Source organism: Hypanus sabinus, chromosome 7, assembly GCF_030144855.1.
Source record: "Hypanus sabinus isolate sHypSab1 chromosome 7, sHypSab1.hap1, whole genome shotgun sequence".
Taxonomy (NCBI): Eukaryota; Metazoa; Chordata; class Chondrichthyes; order Myliobatiformes; family Dasyatidae; genus Hypanus; species Hypanus sabinus.
The window spans coordinates 85,394,679-85,418,416 of NC_082712.1; the positions used below are offsets into that span (position 1 = coordinate 85,394,679).

At 44.7% G+C, this 23,738-nt stretch overlaps 1 protein-coding gene across 4 annotated transcripts in view; it reads right to left on the reverse strand.

Annotated features, from left to right (window-relative positions):
• LOC132396926 (polyamine-transporting ATPase 13A3-like) overlaps positions 1–23,738 on the reverse strand; it is a 96,332-nt gene that overhangs the window by 58,499 nt on the left and 14,095 nt on the right. For 3 of the 4 annotated variants that reach the window (XR_009513178.1, XM_059975034.1, XM_059975032.1), the window contains exons 2-10: positions 23,008–23,087; positions 19,310–19,403; positions 18,756–18,929; positions 15,947–16,132; positions 12,264–12,415; positions 10,941–11,010; positions 4,759–4,893; positions 4,598–4,670; positions 4,288–4,419 (exon numbers count right to left, since the gene is read on the reverse strand). Coding sequence is in view for 3 of the 4 variants with exons in the window: in XM_059975034.1 (XP_059831017.1) it covers positions 4,288–4,419; positions 4,598–4,670; positions 4,759–4,893; positions 10,941–11,010; positions 12,264–12,415; positions 15,947–16,132; positions 18,756–18,929; positions 19,310–19,360 (973 nt within the window). In the remaining variant the exon portion in view is untranslated. Of the gene's footprint in view, positions 1–4,287; positions 4,420–4,597; positions 4,671–4,758; positions 4,894–10,940; positions 11,011–12,263; positions 12,416–15,946; positions 16,133–18,755; positions 18,930–19,309; positions 19,404–23,007; positions 23,088–23,459; positions 23,484–23,738 lie in introns of those variants that run through there. The other variant, XM_059975033.1, reaches the window with a different exon arrangement.

A 23,738-nucleotide genomic window follows, 5' to 3' on the forward strand; every position in this document is an offset into this window, starting at 1 on the left:
CCAACCAGAATGGGATCCCTTTATTCTCACTCTCTGTTTCCTGCCAATCAGCCAACGCTCTATCCACGTATGTAACTTTTCCGTAATTCCACGGGCTCTTATCTTGTTTAGCAGCCTCATGTGCAGCACCTTGTCAAAGGCCTTCTGAAAATCCAGATACAGAACATCCACTGCATCTCCCTTGTCTAGCCTACTTGTAATTTCCTCAAAAAATTGCAATGGGTTTGTCAGGCAGGATTTTCCTTTAAGGAAACCATGCTGAGTTCTGCCTATCTTGTTATATGCCTCCAGGTACTCCGTAACCTCATCCTTGACAATTGACTCCAACTTCCCAACAACCAATGTCAAGCTAACAGGTCTATAATTTCCTTTTTGCTTCCTTGCCCCCTTCTTAAATGGTGGAGTGACATTTGCAATCTTCCAGTCCTCCCGAACCAGGCCAGAATCTACTGTCTTTTGAAAGATCATTGCTAATGCCTCCCCAATCTCCACAGCCACTTCCCACTGACCCTGCACGCTGCTGGGATGTGGGAAGAAACTGGAGTACACGGGGAAAACCCTTGCAGTCAAGGGGAGAATGTGTACCTCCATACATACACAGAGTGCTGGAGATCAAGGAAGAACTGGGTCGCTGGCGCTCTGTTGGCATCTGGATTGGTGCAAATGGAGACAAGTTCCACAGAACCACATAGAAGCAGAACTAGGCCATTCGGCTCATCCTTTCCAAATATTTATCCAATTCCCTTTCCTTTACCGCAGCCCAGATCTGACAAACAGTTCACCTTTTCCATTGGACCACATCATCATCATTATGAGCCGTGGGCAATCGTGTACTTCCACCTGTCTTTAACCTGAGAAGTTCCAATAAGCTCTTTAAAACTTTTGCCTGTCCATCCCTTGATGTAATGTCACACGCTGTCGACCATGACATTTCCTTCCATCAATGTTTCCCATCACTGCAAGATGTTTGAGCCTCTCTCTCCTCATTGAACAACATACAATTGATTGTAAATCTTCCCCGGTCTGGAGAACCACTGTTCTGTAACTGGTGAAGGTTTCTTCAAACTCACCACAACGCATAACTCTTTAACAATCCCTGACCCAGAGAGAATGTCATCTGCTGTTTTGTTCTCCCTGACAACTGATGCCACACATCTCTGTGGTTCCCAGTGTAGGATCTGGAACTAGACACTATGAGGCTTAATCAACCTTTCAAAGAGGTGTAACCCTCTCACCACAGGCTCATATTGAGTTAGCTATTACTGTGAATCCAACCTAACAGCAACATAACTCTAAACAATGAGAAATAAACACACCTAGGGTAAATACAATTCAGGTAAACTCGACACATAAAACTTTGAGTGTTCCTATAAGAGAAAGCAGTACTGTTTCTTGTAATGATTACTGACACACCCACACAAATTTACTGTTCGCTAGGAGGCAATAATTTAACTGACACCACTATAAACTTAGATCAAAATTATATTGACATATATTTCAAACTGTAACAAACAAAATAAATATTAGTCTATAACGTGCACGTAATCATTGGAACTCATTGTTGCATAATCAATCCAATTTGCTTCACTTCATTTGCTCACGGTATTGAAAGGGTTCTACGCTGAAGGGCCTGTCCCAGAAAAAAAACATTCACGCAACCTCCATGGAAAAGGCATTGAACTTTCTCCAACATTGTGTGCTAAATGGCTAGCTAAAAGTTATCTGCACATTCACTGTGAGACCATAGTCTGCATGAGCATCTTCTAACAGCTGTATCTGTCCTTCCAAGTGGATTCAATGAGTGTTTCACCATGTTCTTCTGCGATGTTCATTGTTCATTTCCATTTTCCTTCTTTTCCCTTCTTCGATTCCATGCTCTCTCGAAAATGGCTCCTCATTCATTTTCCTATGCTCTCTCTAGAATGCTCCCAAGACAAATCTCACTGGCCAATTCAACAAGCCTAACTATCAATCATCTGATTACTTAATTGTAAAATGTAATACCTAACAGCATAACTGTATCAATAAAATAAAACAACTATTCCCCTCTCACTGGCATAATTAGTGTGGTGTAGTGCATGCTCTGAATGCTTGGCCTTTATATACTTCTCAATCAGCTAATTAGCCAACATTACGGAAACTCAGTTAGGACATAGGGATGGGGGCGCCTTGTTGCTGACTGGTTGCATGGCAAACTCTGTGTGCTAACTGGAATTTTGCCCGCATTGCTTATAAATGGGACACGTAGACCTCGATTCCATTTATAAGCCAATATGGACAAAATTCTAGACAATAGAGTTTACCGTCAACCAATCAGCGCTGACAACCCCTCACCCCTTCCCTACATCACAATTGGGTTGTAGTAATGACAGCCAATCAACTGAATGATAAGTATATAAAGGCCAAGCATTCAGAGTACACACCACAATTGAACAAAGTACTGATGATGTCTCCTCGTGCGGTGATGAAACGTTTGCAAATAGATTGCCAAGATCAGAGAACAACTCAACCCAATCACGTCAAGGATGTCAGAGCTACCTGTCCTGTTCCACATCAACACCTCCCATGGGATCTCAGGAGCAGCACTTGGGTTGAGGAGCAGAGTCAACCTGAGTCAGAGAGTTGCGGACACAGCTCAGCACTTCACAGGAATGTGGCCTCCCCTCTACAGACTCCATTGACATGCCTCACCACCTTAGTAAAGTGACCATCATAATCAATGACCCAAACCACACTAGATATTCTCTCTTCTCCCATCGGGCAGCAGATACAAAACCCTTAAAGTATGTACTAGCAGGCTCAAGGCAGCTTTTATCCCACCGTTAACAGACTATTAAATGATTCCCTCAGCAGGGTCTCCCAACATGAGGTCCACAGACCCCTCTGTTAATGGTAAGACTCCACGGCATAAAGAAAGGTTGGGAACATCTGCCCTAGACAGATAAGATGGACTCTTGTCCTCACAATCTACCTTGTGATTTTGCACTTTGTTGTTTACTTGCACTGTTCTTTCTTGTAACTTATTGTGAACTTCAGAAAGGATAGGACTTGGGAACACACACCTGTCCTCACAGAGAGATCAGAAGTGGAAACAGTGAGCAACAATGTCCTGGGTGTCAATCTGAGGATCTAACCTGGACCCAAAATCTTGATGGAGCTACAAGGAAGGCATGACAGTGGCTATGTTTAATTACGAGTTTGAGAAGATTTGTGTCACCAAATACACTTGTAAATTTCTACAGATGTACTGGGGACAGCATTCTGACTGGCTGCATCACCGTCTGGTATTGGGGAGGGGGTGGTCTACTGCATAGGATCGAAATAAGCTGCAGAGTTGTCAGCTCAGTCAGCTCCATCATGGGCACTAGTCTCCGTAGTGTCCAGGACATCTTCAAGGAGCAATGCCTCAAAAAAGGTAACACTCATCATTAAGGACCTTCAATACCCAGGTCATGCCCTCTTCTCATTGTTACCATCAGAAAGGAGGTACAGGAGCCTGATGCCACGTACTCAACAATTCTTCCTCTCTGCCACCTGATTTCTGAATGGACATTGAACCCATGAACATCACCTTATTACTTCTGAATTTCTATTTTTGCACAACCCCTTAACTAATTAATAAACAAACTTAACGTAATTCACTGTTTTTTTTTCTCTGTTATTATGAATTGCACTGTACAAATTTCATGACATATGCTGGTGATATTAAATCTGATTCCAAATCTGTTAACTGCAACACTTTATTCTGCACTCTTATTACTCTTCCTCAATGCCAATCAACTGAATGGTAAGTATATAAAGGCCAAGCATTGCACTGTGTAACACGACCATAAGATATAGGAGCAGAATGAGGCCATTTTCCCCATTGGGTCTGCTTCACCATTTCATCATTGCTGATCCATTTCCCCTCAAATCCTCAATCTCCTGTCTTCTCCCCTGTATCCTCTCATGTCCTGACCAATCAAGAATCTATCAACCTCTGCCTTAAATTTATATCAAGACTCTGCCTTCACAGCCGCTGGTGGCAACGAGTTCCACAGGTTCACCACTAATGATCTGATCTGTTTGAAGAGTGTGCAAGACAAGATTTTCACTGTACCTTGGTACAAGCGGCAATAATAAGCTAAATCAAATATAACCAAAAAAAAAGCCACTGTTACAGAAGTATTAAAATCAATCTCTATGGTGGTGACACAGAGAATCTTCCTTGAAACAGGCCCCTACACCAGACAGTGACACTGGTATCAAACCCCAGCCCCAGCAGAGTAACACGGGAATAAAGCTCACCGGTTAGCAGGCTCTCATTAACAACACAAGTTCCACTGATTAGCACCGCATCACAGGGCATCATCAAGCCATTGGTCGGGATGTGAATGACATCGCCAGGCACCAGATCAGTGGAGAATATTTCCTCGGTGACTGGGGGAAAGAATAGAATTTAGTAATTCATCCTCATCACAGTGACAAAATGAAAATGGGAGGAGAGGGAAGAGATGGGGGAGGAGAGTAGAGAGGAGGCAGAAGGTGGGGCACAGGGAAGGTGGGGAGAGGCGGTAAGAGGGGCAGAGGAAGTGACGTAGTTACGAGGTTGACTCACCATTGTTATCGCGGTAAACACTCAGACGTACCACATTGTGAGCTGCCACCATATCATGTAACAGTACGTATTGCTAAGGAGGCAAATGAAGGAGGATGAGAGGTCTAGCAGGAAGTCCAGGCTGAATTCCTGATGGCCACACAGTGACAGAGATCACTTACCTTTTTCACAAAGTACAAAGTGACACAGATGGAAACGAGAGACATGAAGACAATGGTAGATGCATACAGGTAGTATTCATCGAAGGACCAGAGGATCACACTGAAGACTTGGAAAACATGGAATGGATTCAGCACCTAGAAAGCAGAAAACCAGGAGAATTAAAAGGGAAGTGCTTCAGTACAGTCCGCAATTCTGCCTTTCCGTCTCTGAGGCTGAAGAGAGCTGGACTATACACGTCAATACTCCTGATGTTCTACAGATGCGTAGTAAAGAGCATTCTAACATGCTGCTTCACTGCATGGCAGAAAGGAAGGCTCTACAACCTTGTACTCAATGTCAATATGATCAAAAAACTGACTGTGGATTTCAGAAAGGGAGAGATGAGGGAACACACTTCAGTGCTCATAGAGGGAAAATCAGAAGTGAAGAGGGTAAGCAATTTCAAGTTCCTGCATGTCAGTTTCACTGAGGATCTGTCCTGGGCCAAACATATCAATGGAGCTACAAAGAATATAGCATTACAGCAGCTGTATTTCATTAAGAATTTGAGGAGATTTGGTACCTCACCAAAAACACTTGCACATTTCTGCAGGTGCGCCATGGAGAGCATTCTAACTGGCTACATCACTGTCTAGTATAGGGGGTGGGGCTACTGCACAGGATCAAAATAAACTGCGAAAAGTTGTAAACTTAGTCAGCTCCATCATGGGCACTAGTCTCTGTAGTATACAGGACATCTTCAAGAAGTGATACCTCAAAAAAAGTAGCATCCATCATTGAGGACCCCCATCAGGGTAAATTTTCTCCAAGAGAGGGAATTTCTAGAATGCCTATGAGATGGCTTTTTAAGAGCAGCTCATGGTTGAGGCAACTAGGGGATCCGCTATTCTGGATTGGGTGTTGTGCAATGAACTGGAATTGATTACAGAGCTCAAGTAAAAGAACTCTTAGAGAAGTGATCATAATATGATCAAACTCACCCTGAAATTTCAGAAGGAGAAGCTGAAGTCAGATGTATCAGTATTACAGTGGAGTAAAGGAATTACAGAGGCATGAATGAGGAGTTGGCCAGAATTGATTGGAAAAGAACACTGGCAGGGATGATGGCAGAACAGCAAAGAATGGAATTTCTGGAAGCAATTCAGAAGGCATAGGATATATACAACCCAAAAAGGAAGAGTTATTCTAAAGGAAAGATGACACAACTGTGACCAACAAGAAAGATCAAAGCCAGCATTAAAGCCAAAGAGAAGGCATATAATAGAGCAAAAATTAGTGGGTAGTTAGAGGATTGGGAGGCTTTTAAAAACCAACAGAAGGCAAATAAAAAATTCATTAAGAAGGTAAAGATGGAATATGAAAGTAAACTAACCAATAATATTAAAGAGGATACCAAATGTTTCATATTCAGACCCACAAACTGTAAAAGAGAGGCAAGAGTGTTTATGGGACAGTTGGAAAATGATACTGGAGAGGTAGTAATGGGGGCCAAAAAAATGATGGATGAACTGAATAAATATTTTGCATTAGTCTTCAGCATTATGGCCCCTCCTCCTCCTTCCCCATTCCTATCTCCCTCTCACACCTCATCTCCTTACTTACCCATCACCTCCATCTGGTGCTCCTCCCCTTTCCCTTCTTCTATGGCCTTCTGTCCTCTCCTATCAGATTCCCCCTTCTCCAGCCCTTTATCTCTTTCACCAATTGAATTCCCAGTTCTTTACTTGACCCCTTCCCATCTCCTGGTTTCACGTATCACCTACAACCTTGTATTTCTTCATTCCCCCCCCCCCCCACCTTTTTACTCTGACTTCCCATCTTTTTTATCTAGTCCCAATGAAGGGTCTCGGCCTGAAACAGTTCCCTAGGCGCGGCTCGGTCTGTTGAATTCTAGTATTTTGTTACTAGCAGTATGGTGGAAGTTTCCAGACATTTCAAAAGATCCCCGATGCACAGGTAGACAAGGTGGTGAAGAAGGCAATATGATATAAGACAGAATTAGGCCATTTGGTCCATCAAGTCAGTGCCACCCCATCATTCAACCCCTTTCCCCTGCCTTCTCCCAGTAATCTTTGATGCCCTATCAACCTTCACTTTCAATATTGTCAAGTTTATTGTCATTTACTATATACATGCAAATAACACATAACCATCTAATTTATATAGAAACAAGACAATGTTTCTTCGAACCAGGGTGCAAAGCACAGTAGTACTCATAACATATGATAAGTTACAATGCTATGGATAAAACCTACAGATAAATCACACATAAATAACAAACTAAAGTGCATTAATATTAAATACTGGAGAGCTACTGAACAGATTAACCACTGACACTCTGCATATGACGCAGCCAGGAGTTCAGAAGCCTAATGGCCTGGGGTAAGAAACTGTTTCCCATCCTGACCGTTCTTGTTTTCATGCATCATAGTCTTTTGCCTGGTGGTAGAAAGTTAAAGAGGATCCTGGATGGATGGATGGGATCCTTAATAATACTAAAGGCCCTGCATATCTGGCGCTCCTGATAAATGTCTCTGATGGGAGACCCCATGATCCTCTCATCCGTTCTCACAGACCTCTGTAAGGACTGCCAGTCCAATGCTCAACTGCTCCCGTACCAGATGGAGAAGCAACTTGTCAGGATGCTCACAATAGTGCTCCTGTAAAATGCAGTTAAGATGGGATGGGTGAGTGGGGGAGCTTGCTTGCCTCAATCTTCTTAGGAAGTGAAGACGCTGCTGTGCCTTCTTGTTCAGGGAGGTGATATTAAGGGACCAGGTGAGGTCATCTGTGTGTCCCCAGAACTTGATGCACTTAACTCTCTCTACAGAGGAGCCAAATATTTGCAGAGGGGGTTGGTTTGTCTGACTTTCAGGCTTAGGTTGTTCTTCTCACACCAGCAGTGTGAACAGCAGCAGGCTGACTACACGGCACTGCGGGGCACCAGGGCTCATCATAATGGGACGAGAGATGTTGCTGCCCACACGGACTGACGGTGGCCTTACTGTCAAGAAGTACAGCATCCAATTGCAGAGGTGTTGAGACCCAGCAAGGACTGTTTCCCCACCAGTTTCTAGGGTATGATAGTGTTGAACACCAAACTGAAGTCCATAAACAGCAGTCTAGTATGTGATACCCCATTTTCCAGGTAGGACAGGACAGAGCGGATAGCAGAGGCTATCGCATCATCAATGATCGATTTAAGTGATAAGTGAACTGGAAAGGGTTCAGTGTAGCTGGGGGAAGGTTTTAATGTGCCCCATGACCAGCCGCTTAAGGTATTTCATAATGGTTGATTTTAATGCTACTGGACAATAGTCATTTAAGGCAGAACCCAATGATTTGGCTTCCACGGCCATCTGTGGCAACAAATTCCTCTGATTCACCAGCCTTTAGCTAAAGAAATTGCTCCTCCTCTCTGTTCTAATGGGATGTCCTTCTATTCTGAGGCTGTACCCTCTGGTCCTAGACTCTTCCACTACAGGAAGCATCCTCTCCATGTCCACTCTATCGAGGCCTTTCAACATGAAAATATGGTAACATGAAGTATAGAAGATACCGGACATAAGATTTAATGTAAGAGCAGAGAGATTATGGTACAGCTTTTTTGAAATCGGTTGTGTTTTTATACTTTTTGTTAGGTATTAGAAGAATTAACTATCATTGAAAAAAATCATTGAATAATTCAGTTTTTTAACTGATGCAATATGTATTTTTAACAATTTGCATCTTTAACAAACTCGTGTATTTTTCGCAGTATGCGATAGTTCGTCCCTACTTACTGGCAGAAGGTGGTACAGCAACTACATATAGCTTTACTTTTTTAAAAAAAAAATTGGCTAAGTATTAGCACATCAAATACACGTCACAACTGTGTAGCCCCTGTCGACGGAACTTCTGTCATCTTGGGTATAAAGGTGATAGCACATTTTTTTCAAAAGCACCATATTGAACCTACTGAATCTCACATATTGCTCGTCTCTCATCTGCCTTGTTAATTTGTCTGTATCGTTGTTTAAACTTTAAAATAAACAATCGTGAAAATCAAAGTTTCTCACTCATTCCTGAACCCCTAGAAGAACCCCGGGTTGGAAATAACTGAGAACTGACAACCCTATAAACACCAGTTTGGCCAAGGCTGGAGAATGAGTGCAGTTCTGATCACCGTGTGATGGGAAGGAGGTAACAGTCTAGAGAGGATGCAGGGGAGATTTCCCAGGACATTATCTGGGATGGAGGGTTTCAGTTTAGAGGAGATATAGGATGGGCTGGGCTTGTTTGGAGTGGAGAATGATGAATGGTGAATCTGATTCAGACGATTGGATAACTGGGAGACCTCAACTCCAGTCAGTGGGTTGAACTGCTGCGTAGCTCAGTGCGGAGTTGGCTATAATAAAGTAGGGGGCGAGACATGAAGTAAAGCTCTCTCTACACTGTCCCATCACACATTCCCAGGGTCAGACACAGAGTGAAACTCCCTCCACACTGTCCCATCACACACTCCCAGGATCAGACACAGTGATGCTCCCTCTACACTGTCCCAACACACTCTCCCAGGGTCAGACACAGAGTGAAGCTCCCTCTACACTGTCCCATCACACTCTCCCAGGGTCAGACACAGAGTGAAGCTCCCTCTACACTGTCCCAACACACACTCCCAGGGTCAGACACAGAGTGAAGCTCCCTCCACACTGTCCCCAGTAGAAGGGTGTCCTCTCCTGGTACACTGAGGACCTGTGAAAGTTGCTGCATAGAGTGGTGTCATATAAAAAATTCATTAGTTTGCACAGGCTCCATGCCCTTTTTGCAGATCTGCTGGGGCTGCTCTGTTTGCATTTTAGCCCCACATGCAGGCAGCCAGTAAGTGGGGGTGGGACCGGGTAGGATGTCTTAGTGGGGTTGGCAAAGAGTTATCCACGGGTTCTGGAAAATGGGTTGCGCAAACGGGTTTATGGAATGTACTGTCTGGTTCTGAACTTTCCCTCTCCCTCTGAAATTATCTCTTCCATCCACTAGGAACCCCCTCCCATGTCTCTGAACTCTCCCTCCACCCCTCAAAAAACTCTCCTCTCTCCCTCTGAAACCATTTCTCCCCCATACCCCCTCCCCTTTCCCCATTTCAATTCAACTTTCCATTTCCATGGAAACTGAAGTTATGTCCATGCCCAAGTACAATCAGTGGTGGTGTTCCTGGACTGCTGGGCAAGTCAGGAGATAAATGTTATCCAAGATAGAAACACAGAAAACCCATCTCACAATACAGGCCCTTCGGCCCACAGAGTTGTGCCGAACATGTCCTTACCTTAGAAATTACCTAGGGTTACCAACAGCCCTCTATTTTTCTGAGCTCCATGTACCTGTCCAGGAGTCTCTTCAGAGCCTATCACATCTGCCTCCACCACCGCCACCAAGCACTCACCATTCTCTCCATAAAAAACTTATCCCTGCCATCTCCTCTGTACCTACTTCCAAACACCTTAAAACTGCCCTGTTGTGCTAACCATTTCAGCCCTGGGAAAAAGCCTCTGACTATCCACATGATCAATGCCTCTCATCATCTTATACACCTCTATCAGGTCACCTCTCATTCTCTGTCGCTCCAAGGAGAAAACCTATTCTCATAAGGCATGCTCCCCAATCCAGGCAACATCCTTGTAAATCTCCTCTGCACTCTTTCTATGGTTTCCACATCCTTCCCATAGGGGTGGGAATGTTTAATTTAGTTTGTGTTAGCTACAGTAACTATCTCTAGTCTCTTGTACATAGTACAGTAAAATGTAATTCACAATTAAAGTATTTCTGCAAAGAAAAAGGGAACAGCAGATACAGATAAAAGGGAGTTTCAGTTTTTGCTTCCATCTACAACAACGGGCTCTACTGCAGACTCACCCAGTTCCAGAATTCACATTCAAGAGACTTTCCACCTCTCCTGTAAGGTGGATAAAGCCCTACGTTCTCTCCTCAATAATGAATCCCCAAGGCCACCACCCCACCCCGTCCCACAGTGACCAGGCCACTGGCATTTTGCACCATGCTGGGATAGGGTAATACCGGGTAGTTTAAGTGTGAGAAATCGGATGCTCAGTGTGAGCAAGCAGACACTGCCTCTCCCCCTCCCTCTGTCCTGGCGTCTGTCATAATGGGAACAGGGAAGGCGAGGGATCTTCATCCAGTGCCTTACCTCTTTTACCAGGAGGTAGGGGATAGAAGGCACCTTCACGTCAATCCGATTCTCTCCGTAGAATAGCTTCCTGCAGAAAGATACAACACCAGCATAGAGGTAATCCTCGTCCCACAGGGCCTTGCTTCTCCACTCTATGGAGCTTCCACATCAGTATTCTGATAGCAGAGCTCTCCCTACCCCTGTCCTGTGCCTTCAGTGCCTCCTCTTCCAATTCTCCACCTCATTTCCCTCAGAACTTTCCTCTCCCTCAAAAATAATCTTCCCACCCACCAGAAAACCCCTCCCGCGGCCCTGAACTTACCCTCTCCCTCTGAAATTATCTCTTCCATCCTCTAGGAACCCCCTCCCATGTCTCTGAACTCTCCCTCCACCCCTCAAAAAACTCTCCTCTTTCCCTCTGAAACAATTTCTCCCCCATACCCCCTCCCCTTTCCCCATTTCAATTCAACTCTCATTTCCACCACCAACTTATCTGTCTTTGACCTCCTCCGTTATCACGTTGTGCCCAAACGCAAGTTGGAGGAGCAACACCTCATATTCCTTCTGGGTAGCCGGTATGAAGATCAATTTCTCTAACTCTCAGAAATTAAAAGGAGTGGCACAGTACAGCAGCGGTTAGCAGGCGCTTCAGTTTCCACTCACAGTCCAAAGACATACAGATTAGTAGGCTAATTGGTCATATGGGTGTCACTTGGTGGCAAAGGCCCACTGGGTCAGAAGAGATACCATACTGTATCTCTAAATAAAAATAAATACTAACCTCTCCCCTTCGCTCTTTTAACATTCCCCAGTCTGGTTCCCCTCTAACTCCCACTCTTCTGCTCACCTGCCCATCTCCTCCCTTTGGTTGCCCCCTTTCATGTTCCACTCTCTTCTCTTATCAGATTCTTCCTTCTTCAGCCCTTTACCACGTCCACACTCCATCTCCCTCGCCTGGTCTCTCCCATCACCTGCTAGCTCCCACTACTCCTCCTCCTCCCCCCCCCCCCCATCTTCTATTGTGGCTTCTGCCCCCTTTCTCCCCAATCCTGCCGAAGGGTCTTGGCCTGAAATAACAACTGTTGCCGACTGCTGGGTTCCTCCATCATTTTGTGGGTGATGCCCTGTTCCTCATGACTTTCCCTCTCCCCATCCTACAGAGCCCACCTGTCCCCTCACCCTGAAACAAACTTTGCCCCGAACCCTTCACTGCAGCCTCACCCGTCCCACCCAACTCCGTTCCAACACCAAACACACATCCGCATCTCGTTATTCCCTATACCCTCCTTGGGGACCCCCAAACCCTTCCCCTCTGACGAGGTGTCACCATTCCCTTCCTACCGGTAGTCCTTGCAGAGGGAGGAGAGCCCAGCGCTGTGGTAGGTGTAGATCGCTGAGCACGAGATCCCCTCCTCCAGCGCCACCAGTCTTTGGAACTCCTGCCGCCGATGGCTCCAGAGGTACTTGACCTTATGGTGATTGAAGTATCGAAGCTGATTTGAGGGTTGGGGAGGGTGGTGGAAAGGAAACAAAATGAGGTGAAGGGATCAGCACGCAATCTGCCTGAGGCCTATCACCCTCCCTCTCAGGAGACCAAAAGCTAGTGCTCCAACAGTCAAGACCCTCTCTTCTTGTAATCTGTACTGGGGGGTTGCAGCCGGGATCTAAAGGGGTATATGACGCATCTTCCAAGGCTGGGCAGGGATCAAGCACTTTTCCCCAGCCAGTCACAGACCTGGAAGGCACCGAGGCTATAGCTACAGTTGGGAACCCACATCTAACATCAGCTGGAGGAGAAAGGGACCCATCTCCGCACCACCTAGCAGGACGCCACCCGAAGGGCTGTGGGCTTCATAGGATGAGCCAGAATTTAAATGCCCACCCCTTAATTGTCCTTGAGAAGGCGCCTTCTTGAACCGCTGCAGTCTTTAGGTGTGGGTACAACACCTTGTGGGTACAAGCGTAATTCATAACATCTATCACCCCCATATATCTCTAAGTTCACCCCTCCCTCACTTACCCTCAAAGGCATAATGTCCTAACCTGGCCAACCTTTCCCTATGACACTGGCTCTCAAGTTCTAGGAACCCTCTCATCCGTCCCACAATCTCTTTGATCACCTACCATTAGGCAAGTGGTAATACAGCATGAATACAAGGACCATTAGAATGGGAAACAGCTTCTCCTCCCAGGCCATGAGACTACTGAATTCCTGCCACCACCCACGTCTCATCATGCATGAAGCACAATTTATAACATATATTCCAAAAGACTGACATTTAGCACAAGGTGCATTTACAACACAAGTTAAAAATTAAACTGTATAATGCTACAGCTGCTTCATGTGTGATGAGGTCTGGGTGGTGGCAGGAGTCACAGCCTGGGCGGAGAAGCCTTTTCCCACCTAACAGTCCTTATCCTAATGCTACAGTACCTCCTGCCTGATAGGAAAGGTCAAAGAGATTATGGTATGGATGAGAGAGACATCAAGGGCCTGTGTAAAAGGAAGAGGCCGGCTAGGCTCGGACTTAATGCCTTTGAGGGCAAGATCTGTGGGAATATTATGCACTGGGTGACAGACTAAACATACATCTCTACCAAAGGAGGTGCAAGGCTCTCCTTCCCTTCACTAGCCTGCAAGTCACCGTCGGGCAAGGGCAAGGGTAGGATCTGCCCACCCCCTCCACCACCCTGATCAGGGTCATGTGAAGACATGGGAGCAGGTGATGTATGGTCGTACAAGCAGCCGGTGCAGATCACATGTCCTGGTTATGCAGCCACTGATGCCAGGCAGACAATCTCTGAAGAGTTTTGATAATGGCTGGGGTCACCTGTCTTGTAAAGACACAGCCCAGAAAGAGGCAATGGCAAACCACTTCCGTAGAAAAATTGCCAAGAACAATCATGGTCATGGAAAGACCGTGATTGCCCATGTCATATGACATAGTAATATTCATCATCATCATTATGTGCTATGTGTTATGCACGAGTTATATGTATTGTGTTGTGCATCTTGGTCCAGAGGAACATCGCTTTGTTTGGCGGAATACACGCGTATGGTTGAATGAAAATAAACTTGAATTTAAATCTTCTTTGTGCTCTTCCAGCTTAATGGAAGCTTTCCATGTAGAAGCTGTGCATCTATTTTCTGCTTGTGTGGTGTGTTTTTAGTATGAGTTTTGGTAATTTGTCATGTGGGTTGGGGCTTGGTAGAAGCAAATAAATATAGTTACGTATTCCTCCTCTGTCTTAGTTAGTGCAGTTTAGCTGAGAGAGTGTGAGCTGGGGGAATGATTTTTTTTGGTTACAATCTTTGCACACACACAAAATGCTGGAGGAACTCAACAGGCCACACAGCATCTATGGAAAAAAGCAAACAGTCACTGTTTCGGGCTGAGACCCTTTTTCAGGACTCATATTTGTTCTTATTCACAACCATTACTTAATTATACTAATTTAAACACTAATTACTCTTAATTAACTAAATTGCTAATGTTAAGTTTTTTTTTTACAAGGATCGTTCATCCTTGCTGGTGTCATGATAAAGGATCGAACGTACTTTTTTCTGACTTGGAACAGTTATTTGGAAGCGTGTCATGCAGTGTCAACTCCCATACTCAGTCTCTCAGTGGTTTTGGTTTATTTTCAATTAACTGTAATGAGGTGATCAAAAATGGAATATTTCAGGTACAGCCTCACCAGTGTCTTGTTCAATTGGAATATCTATTCTCTGTGCTCTAAATGATCAAGACCAGCATGCCAAATGCCCTCTTCACCAACCTGTCTACCTGTGTTGCCACTTTTGGGGAACTGGAGACTGCAGATATTGAAATTCTTAAGCAACGTTCACGAAGTGCTGGAGGAACTCAGCGTGGTAGGTATCATCAATGGAAAGTAATAAACAGTCAACGTTTCAGGCCGAGACCCTTCATCAGGACTTTTCTTCTTCTTCTGCAGCCCCCTACCTCTGCTACCCATCATCTCCCAGACTCTCACATCATTTGTCCTCGTCACCCACCCACCTTCCCCTCTCATTTCAACAAATGTACCATGAAAAGCATTCCGACTGGTTACATCACCGCCTGCTATACGGGGAAGGAAGGTCTGGGGGTTGATGATCATGCTGTTGTTCTTTTTTGAGTGGGAGGTGGGTTTGATATTTTTCTTTGAAAGAATTCCATGGTTTTCTTTGTTTCGTGGCTATCTGGAGAAAACGAATCTCAAGAGTTGTGTACTGCATAATACTTAAAATAATAAATGAACCTTTGAACCTTTATGGAGGCTCCAAATCACAGAATCGACAAAAGCTTCAGAATGTTGTAGACTCAGCCTGCTCCATCACAGGCACAACCAGTCCCACCATCGAGGACCTAAAAGACTGTCTCAAGAAGGCAGCACCTATCATTACACAGGATGTGGCCTCTTCCCATTACTAACATCAAGGAAGAGGTATAGGAGACTGAAGACACACACTCAATGTTTTAAGAACAGCTTCTTTACTTCCACCATCAGATTTCTGAATGGTCCATGTAGTTCATTATCTTGTTCTTTTTTGCACTACATTCTATATATTTTTATTATCATAAACTACAGCAATTTTTATACAAGACTATCAACATATGAGCAGGATTCAGCCATTTGGCCCACTGAGTCTGCTCTGCTATTCAATCAATGTTGATTTATTATCAACCTTGTACTCACACTGTACTTTTGCCACAAAACAACAAATTTCACAATATATATTGGTAATAATTAACCTGATTCTGATTCTGACTTGGTCTAACTATTACCTGCTCTGCCAGCTTGTACTCTTTTCTTACCCCTACATTCTTATTCTGGCTTTGACCCTCTTCCTTCCCAGTCCTGAGGAAAAGTCTTGACACAGTATGCTGGCTGTTTATTCCTCTCCAGTGACGCTGCCTGACCTGCTGCGTTTCTCCATTGTGTTGTGTGTGTTGTCCATTGATCACCTGGGAGGCATCAGCACATAAGCAGCAGCAGAGGACGGAAGCCATGGATCGTACCTGGATTCTTTCCAGCTCAAGAGCCTTGGGTAACAGATCCTTCTCCAACTCGTGTTCCTCGATGACAGGGGTGGTTGGGCTGCAGGCAGGCTCCTTCTGGTCAACGGGGAGCGGTGTGTCCAGGGGCTCGCATCCCGGAACCTCCATGTTGCGCACGCGGACCCGGAAACAAGTGTGGAACTCATCCTGCAAGGGGAATGGACACAGAGCACAGGTACTTGTCACTTAGTGCAAACACTAAAAAGATATGAAAGGGTACAGTGTGCAGCCCAATCTGCTTCTGTGCACAGAACTTTCCTCTACCTGGGATATGAATGAGTTTACAATTAACCCTGAGAGAGCTGAGGGCTTCACATTCCTAGACATAAAAATCACCAATAGGTTGTTTTGGCCCAACCACATTGATGTCACAGCCAAGGAAACTAAAGAAATCCGACATGTCTCCATCAACTCCCCCTTAACCAACTTTTATTGGTAGATAGGAGGCATCACGCCCTGGCATGGCAACTGCTCTGCATGTGACCACAAACTAACTACAGAGAGTTATGGACACACCTAAGTAAAGCAGCCAGCATAATCGAAGACCCCCACCACCCTGAACATTCTCTCTTCTCCCCTTTCTCTTTGGACAGCCAATACAAAACCCTTACAGCACGTATCACCAAGCTTAAGGACAGCTTCTATCCCAATATTATCAGACTCTTGAAAGATAACATGGACTCCTGGCTTCACAATCTTTATCGTTTACCTGCACTGCACTTCAGTAGATTTTACACTTTATTCTGCATTGTTACTGCTTTACCTCATTCTACCTCACTGCACCATGCAACGATCTGATCCGAATGAAGAGCATACTTACTTATTTATTGAGATACAGTGTGCAATAAGCCCTTCTGACTCTTCAAGCCACACTACTCAGCAATCTCCTGATTTAATCCTAGCATAATATCAGGACAATTTACAATTAACCTACCCACCAGTACATCTTTGGACCGTGGGAGAAACAAGAGCACCTGGAGGAAACCCTTGTGGTTACGGAGGGAAGGTACAAAATCTTTACAGGCAGTGGCAGAAATTGAACCTGGGTTGCCTGCACTGTAAAGGGTGTGGTAACCACTATGTTACCGTGCCACCCGACAAGTTTTTCTTTGTATCTTGGTATACGTGACAGCACTAAACCAATGCACTACAAACCAACCCCAACCATAAAACCCATTCCTTCCGCTGAAACAAGGTTACACAACATCCAAAGTATCTCCAGTAAGCACCCTCAAGACAGCAGAGTGAGGCTGAAATCTGAAGCAATGCTGGAGGAACTCAGCGGGGTGTGGTGGAGGGAAATGGGCAGTCCGTACGTTAGGTTGAGAACCTTCACCTGGACTAGAAGGAAAGAGGAGATGTTCGGGGTGGGTCTCTCAAATTCCAACCCTTCGTCTCTGTTGACAAAGGTGGAAGTGGGTAAGGCCGGCCAGCAGGGCTTTGGTGAAGCTGTATGGGTCAAACCCCTGTACAGTGGATACAATGGATTACAGAAACATTGCTGAACTACAACCAAACCATCAATGGACTACGCTACTCTGGCAGATAAGGGCTCAAGAAGAAGTTGAGGGGGAAGAGGGATGAGACAGCCAGTATAAAAATCTCTCGACTCTCTATCCTCTTTCTCGTCAGTCTAGATGAAAGGTCTCAACCCAAAAACAATGCCTACCCATTTCTCTCCACAGATGCTGCCTGACTCGCTTAGTTCCTTCATGAGTTTGTCTGCAGGTCCATATCCTGGCGTCTTCAGTCTTCTGAGTGTCTGACCAGAAACATTTCCCCAGTACTTCACAGAAACATTGCCATGGGAGCATTGGAATCCATTAATGTAAGACTAAAGTCATTGCTTAATCATAATTTGTATCTTTTTAATACAATTTGTGGTGATTTGTCCCCACTTACTAGCAGAAGGTGTCTAGCAGTTACATATTCCTTTCCACTTTTCATTGGCTGAGCATTAGCAAGTTACCTAAGTGATGTGATTGTGCAACCAGGGATAGGTTTATTTTTATCTAAGGATTTTTGTTATTCCTGATAGGTGATGGATTTTTCAGAGGCACCATTTTTTCTTTTCTCTTTCTATCTTCGCCTTCCTTGCTTTCTTTCTCAGCTCTTTGCTTAGTACTTGTATGTTTGTTTAAACTTTAAAATAAATGGTCATGAGGAGTTATGACCACTTGCCATTCTTGACCCCAGTAAGAACCCCAAGGATCGGAAAATAACAGAGATCCAACAGTGGTCATTCACATCCACCTCAGAGAGGAGACAAAGCCTTGAATTAACAACGCCACTGATGCACATCCACTCTAGCAACATATTAGTGGGAATATCTATTAAAGAAAAGTTTCAGAAGCTGGAAATCTGAAACAAAAATCAGAAACACATGCAAAGTGTTGGAGAAACTCAGCAACTGTGCAGGGGAAGCAAAAGTCAACATTTTGGGCCAAGGTTTCTCATTAGGACTCTGAAGGGTCCTGATGAAAAGTCTCAGTCCAAAATATTTCATGCCGACTGCTTATTCCTCTCAATAGAGGCTGCCTGATCTGCTGAATCTCATGTTCAGAAAATGCTAGAAACACTCCACAGGTCAAGCAGTATCCATGAAGAAAAAGGACAGAAGTGCCTAGAAGTGTCAGCTTTGATTTTGCACTCAATCTCTGCAGAGACGAGGTGGGGAACAACTGCAGGAAGTACAGAAAAACACACTCGACCATGTGTCCTGTCGTTCTTAAAGCCATCATGTCAGTGGGAACCAATACTAGTCACTCACCGTGGTCCAGAGCAACAGCACAGAAGCCTCTCTGAACGAGACCTCCCGACACATGCACTTGACGCTCCACTTGGGCACCCAGTAGAGGAAGAGGAGCAGCAGGCCGCCAGTACACACTGTGCCTACACCCACCAGGCCGATCTTCCACCAGCAGGGCCGGTAACCAATCACCTCCTGCCGAGCCAAAGTACAGCTGATCAACAAATGGCTGGAGCTTCCTCTTTGCAGGCCAATCAATCCAAGCCTCCCACCTCAATCTAAATCTCATCCAACCCCTACAAACTGAACCACTCCCACCCCAGTTCAACCCCTCCCAACTAATGCTATTAGACATCAATCCAACCCCAACCCCAGCCGTCATACAATCTAAGTCCTTGCCATCACAACCCAACCTCTCCACCTCAAACCCTCCCATCTCAACTCACTCTGATTTAATTGTTGCTATAATACATAATTGTTGCTCGACACCCACCGTCTACTGCTGACACCCAAGTTCCCAGTTCCATTCTGTACGGAACACATGGGGTCGGGGAGGTAAAGGCCCCACAACTCACCATCTCATCCTCACTGCCTGCATTGAGGTACGTCTTCTCCTTTTTCTCCATTTGTCCCCTGGTCGTACCCCTCTTTGCCCCTACCAGTGCAGCCCTGGGGAGAGAAAGCATCAAATTAGGGGGGAGGGTGGGAGCTGACCCAAGACCCCAAGGGGAAGAGTGCCACGGGTGACTCACACCAGCTCCCGAGGGACATTCACGAGAGCAGGTTGCTCAAGGTAGGGTACCACCACCTCCCAAGTCGGGGGGGGAGAAAGCGAGAAATGTGTACACTAGGTGTAAAGCTACAACAGAGTGTGCTTTTGCAGAGTCACAGAACAGCAGCTCTCGTGTTGGATGGTGGTGCCTGTGACAGCTGGTCCAGAATTGTATAGGCTGATACTGAAACTCAGACTCACCTGCACAACAGAGTCCCCTCTCTGAAGATAACTGGCTGGCTTCTCTCTAAGTTGCGTGTGTGTGTGGCAGCGCAGTAACTGAATTGCTCCCACACACATAGCATTTACTGCCACACAGCTGGAATTTTCTTTAATATTATCCCCTCCTGTTAGACTGTTTGATGTAACTTATTTTTTTATTCTTTCTTACTTCTAATATTTGTATATCTGTGCACTTGTAATGCTACTGTGACACTGTCATTTCCTTTGGGATCAATAAAGTATCTATCTTAATATAATTTTGAAACTGTTAATATCATTTTGCGGTCTATGTTAATATAATTCTGAAATCTATGTTAATTGAAATCTATTATACCTTTGAAATACCCTGTAATTAATTAGGTTTGTGAATTTAATCCATATATTTTCCTAATAATAAATGTACCACAACCTTATATTTTAGAGCTTCAATGTATTTACATTGTCAGTGTTTCAAGTCACAACACTGAGAAATTGTAACAATAAACACAGAATGGACGTTCGTAGTTTTTTGTTTATAAACTGTTGGCATGCTGAATGCCAAAGCCGTTTTAAAGTGCCACACAGTTTTCAGGCTGTGTAAAAATTTCCTGCTCAGAGCAGTGGTTAGTCTGTGCAGCTGTAAAAAAAAATTAGAGGGAACATTGCTGGCTGGTAAAGACATTGGCAATCCTTATACAATTTGGGTTTACTTGTCACTCCATGATCAGTCAATCTAGTTCATGACAACCTGCTTTTCTGCCTAGCCGCATCTATCCGCGGCCAGCCCAATGCTCTTCACGGGGTCCTACCCTGCCTACTTACTGTCCATTACGCCGCTGCTGTTCAGGGCAGCAGTGAAGCTCCTCCATCTCTGGCAGCTTTCAGGGCTTCCTTCATCGTGTCAGTAGTTTCCTCTCAGGTTTTCACTACAATCAGTCATTTAAGTCCCAGCTGAAGACTCAGGAATACCATTGCACTCAAATGTAGAAGGATTCTTCATTGTTGTTATCGGAACAGTTTTGTTTTACCAGTCAGGGTTGTTGTGCCTGAGCTGAAACCCTGAACCCGGAGGACTAGTGAACCACTCTTAGTCTGCTCTTCTACCTTTGACCTGTTTAGCTTGGGTGACCCTACTAAGACCCAAATCACAAAGCCCTGACTACAGCCAACATAGCTCTCTGGGTCATTGAGGCACACAAGCCTCCAAACCATGACAAGGTTGTGGTCCACTTGGGAAAAGTGCAGCACAGAAACAGGCCTTTTGGCTCATCTAGTCTGAGCTGAATCTGCCTACTCCCATCGGCCTGCACCCAGGTCATGGGTTATGGGTGAAAAGTGAAAAGTTTAAGGGGAACATGAGGGAAAACCTTCACTCAGAAGGTCATAAGAGTATAGAACAAGCTGCCTGTGTAGGTGGTGTATGCAAGCTCAATTTAAGAGTAGTTTGAATAGGTAAATGGACGGTAAAGGTATGAAGGGCTATGGTCTGGGTGCAGATCAGTGGGAGCAGGCAGTGTAAATGATTCAGCACAGGCTAGATGTTTCTGTGCTGTACTTTCCTATGACTCTATGAATAAAGGGAAATAGAAGGGGAACCAGAGGGAGATGTTGGGCAGGTAAGGAAAAGAGGAGTAACAAGGTAACCGGAATTGGGAATGGAAAAACAAAGAAGAGGGGAGGGGGGAAATGTGTGAGGAAGATTAATTACCAGAAGATAGAGAAATCGATGTTCATGCCACGTCAGAGGCTACCCAGATGGAATATGAGGTGTTGCTCCTCCAACCTGATTTTGGCCTCATGGTGGCAATAGAGGAGGCCATGGACAGGCATGTCAGATAGGGAATGGGAAGTCAAACTGAATTGGGTGGCCACCAGTGAATCTGTCCTTTGCAGTGTATAAGCGAAGGCGCTCAACAAAATGGTCCCCAATCTGCATTGGGTCTCACTGATGTAAAGAGGCCACATCGGGTTCACTGGATTCACCTGCCAGTGTCACAGGTGAAGTGTTGCCTCACCTCGTAGAACTGTAAGGGACCCTGAATGGGGACTAGAGAGGTGGTGTAACATTTGTTACAGTCTGTTGGAGACCACCTTTATTTAAAAAAAACTTCTTTGTAAGATTTGTACATTTTAAGAACTCATGTATTTTTCACACTCACTGGCAGAAAACAGTCTAGCAGCTAAACTAGAGGTTTAGCACCCTCTCATTTTTCATTGGAGCTGGATGGTGGTGTAGTGGCATCAGCACTGGACTTCAAGGCAGATGGTCCTGAGTTCAAACCTAGTGGGGTCTCAACCTGGGCAACAGCAGAATCTGCACTAAGAAACGCCTGGCAATCTACTTCTTTATCTTGCCATGAAAACCCTATGGACCCTATGATCCATCAGGTCACAAAGAGTCGGACTCGACTTAACAACTGGACAACAAGTATTAGTACATTACCCGCATGATATAATTGTTTTAATTATGTAACCTATTAACTAATTTATCACTACCCAAGGAATTTCCTTCATCTTATCTATAAAACTGATAGATTTTCAGAAGCACCATCTTTTATTCCTTTGTCTTACACCCCTTAGCATTAATTCCCCTCACAGCATCGTTTCTCGGCTCTTTATTTAGTTTGCTTATTACTTGTATGCTTGTTCGTACTCTAAAATAAACTGGAACCTTGGAAATAAGACCGCTCGCCACTTTTGACTCCCAGAAGAACCCCAAGGATCAGAAATTAAACAGATTCAACAAGTCACAGGGATAATCCCAGGAGGGAACTCAGTGGTGAGGGAAGAGTGCATGAGACAGTTACGTAGAGAATGACTCCTACGGAAAGCAGAGGTGGGGGGGGAGGGAGAGATGTTCCCAGTGGTAGAATCCCATTGAAGATGGAGGAATTTGCAGAGAATGGTGTGGTAGACACAGAAACTCTGGTGATCTGGAGCATACTGCTTGAATCAAAGCTCAATGTTCAACTTAGGTTTATTATCCAAGTACGTATATGTCACAATAAACTACCTTGCCATTCATCTTCTTGAAGGCACTCACAGGAAAATAAAGAAATACTATAGAATCTATGAAATACTATAAAGACTAACAAGCATCCAATATGCACGAGAGGACAAACTGGGCAAATAATAAAATTTTTATAAATTATATGATACTGAGTTGTAGAGCCTTTGAAAGAGAGTCTATAGGTTTGTGTCAGTTCAGCAGTTTCAATACAAGAACTCAGAGAAACTCTTGAAAAGGAGAATGTATGTACCAGGTGGCAAGAGCATATAGTCTCGCTGCTGGTGACTTACCCCCTTGCTTCCGATCTGTCAGCTGAAGTGCTGCCACTGTACGTCCCAGAATCTTTCCTGAGGACTCAGTCGGAGGTTGCCTACGAGAGGTGCAGAGAAACACAATCACAAAATCCACTCACAATCAAATAGGTTGACCTGCTAGTCCCACTTAGCACTGAGGAGGCATCAGCCACTCTCTTGAACTTTCTACAAAAGATGGTCACTTCCAAAAGGTTGGATCTTTTGTCGTGGTCACTTCCAGAAAGATGGCCATTTCTGTACAACCGACCTGTGTAAAGTTCAAGTCGTCACTTTTTATTCTCATTTCAACCATAACTGTTGGTACAGTACATAGTAAAAACGAGACAACATTTTTCAGGACCATGGTGCTACATGAAACAGTACAAAAACTACACTGAACTACGTAAAAAACAACACAGAAAAAAAACTACACTAGACTACAGACCTACCCAGGACTGCATAAGTTGGCTGCTTCTGCAGTGTATCTAGGTAAAGTCCCTTCGACTGATCAACCTGCTTGGTCTCAAATCCAAGAGGCAGGTCCAGCAGGCTATAAGTAGACAATGCCAGCCTCATCATCTGTGCAGCTGTTTGTGTTGACGGATTCCTGGGATGTTTTTGTGGACACAATCATCAGCATTGCCTCAACCAACAGTGAAGTTGCTCCAAATTCCTTCTCTCCATAATGCACAACCTCAGGGCCTCAATCAAGTCTGGTGAGATGATGG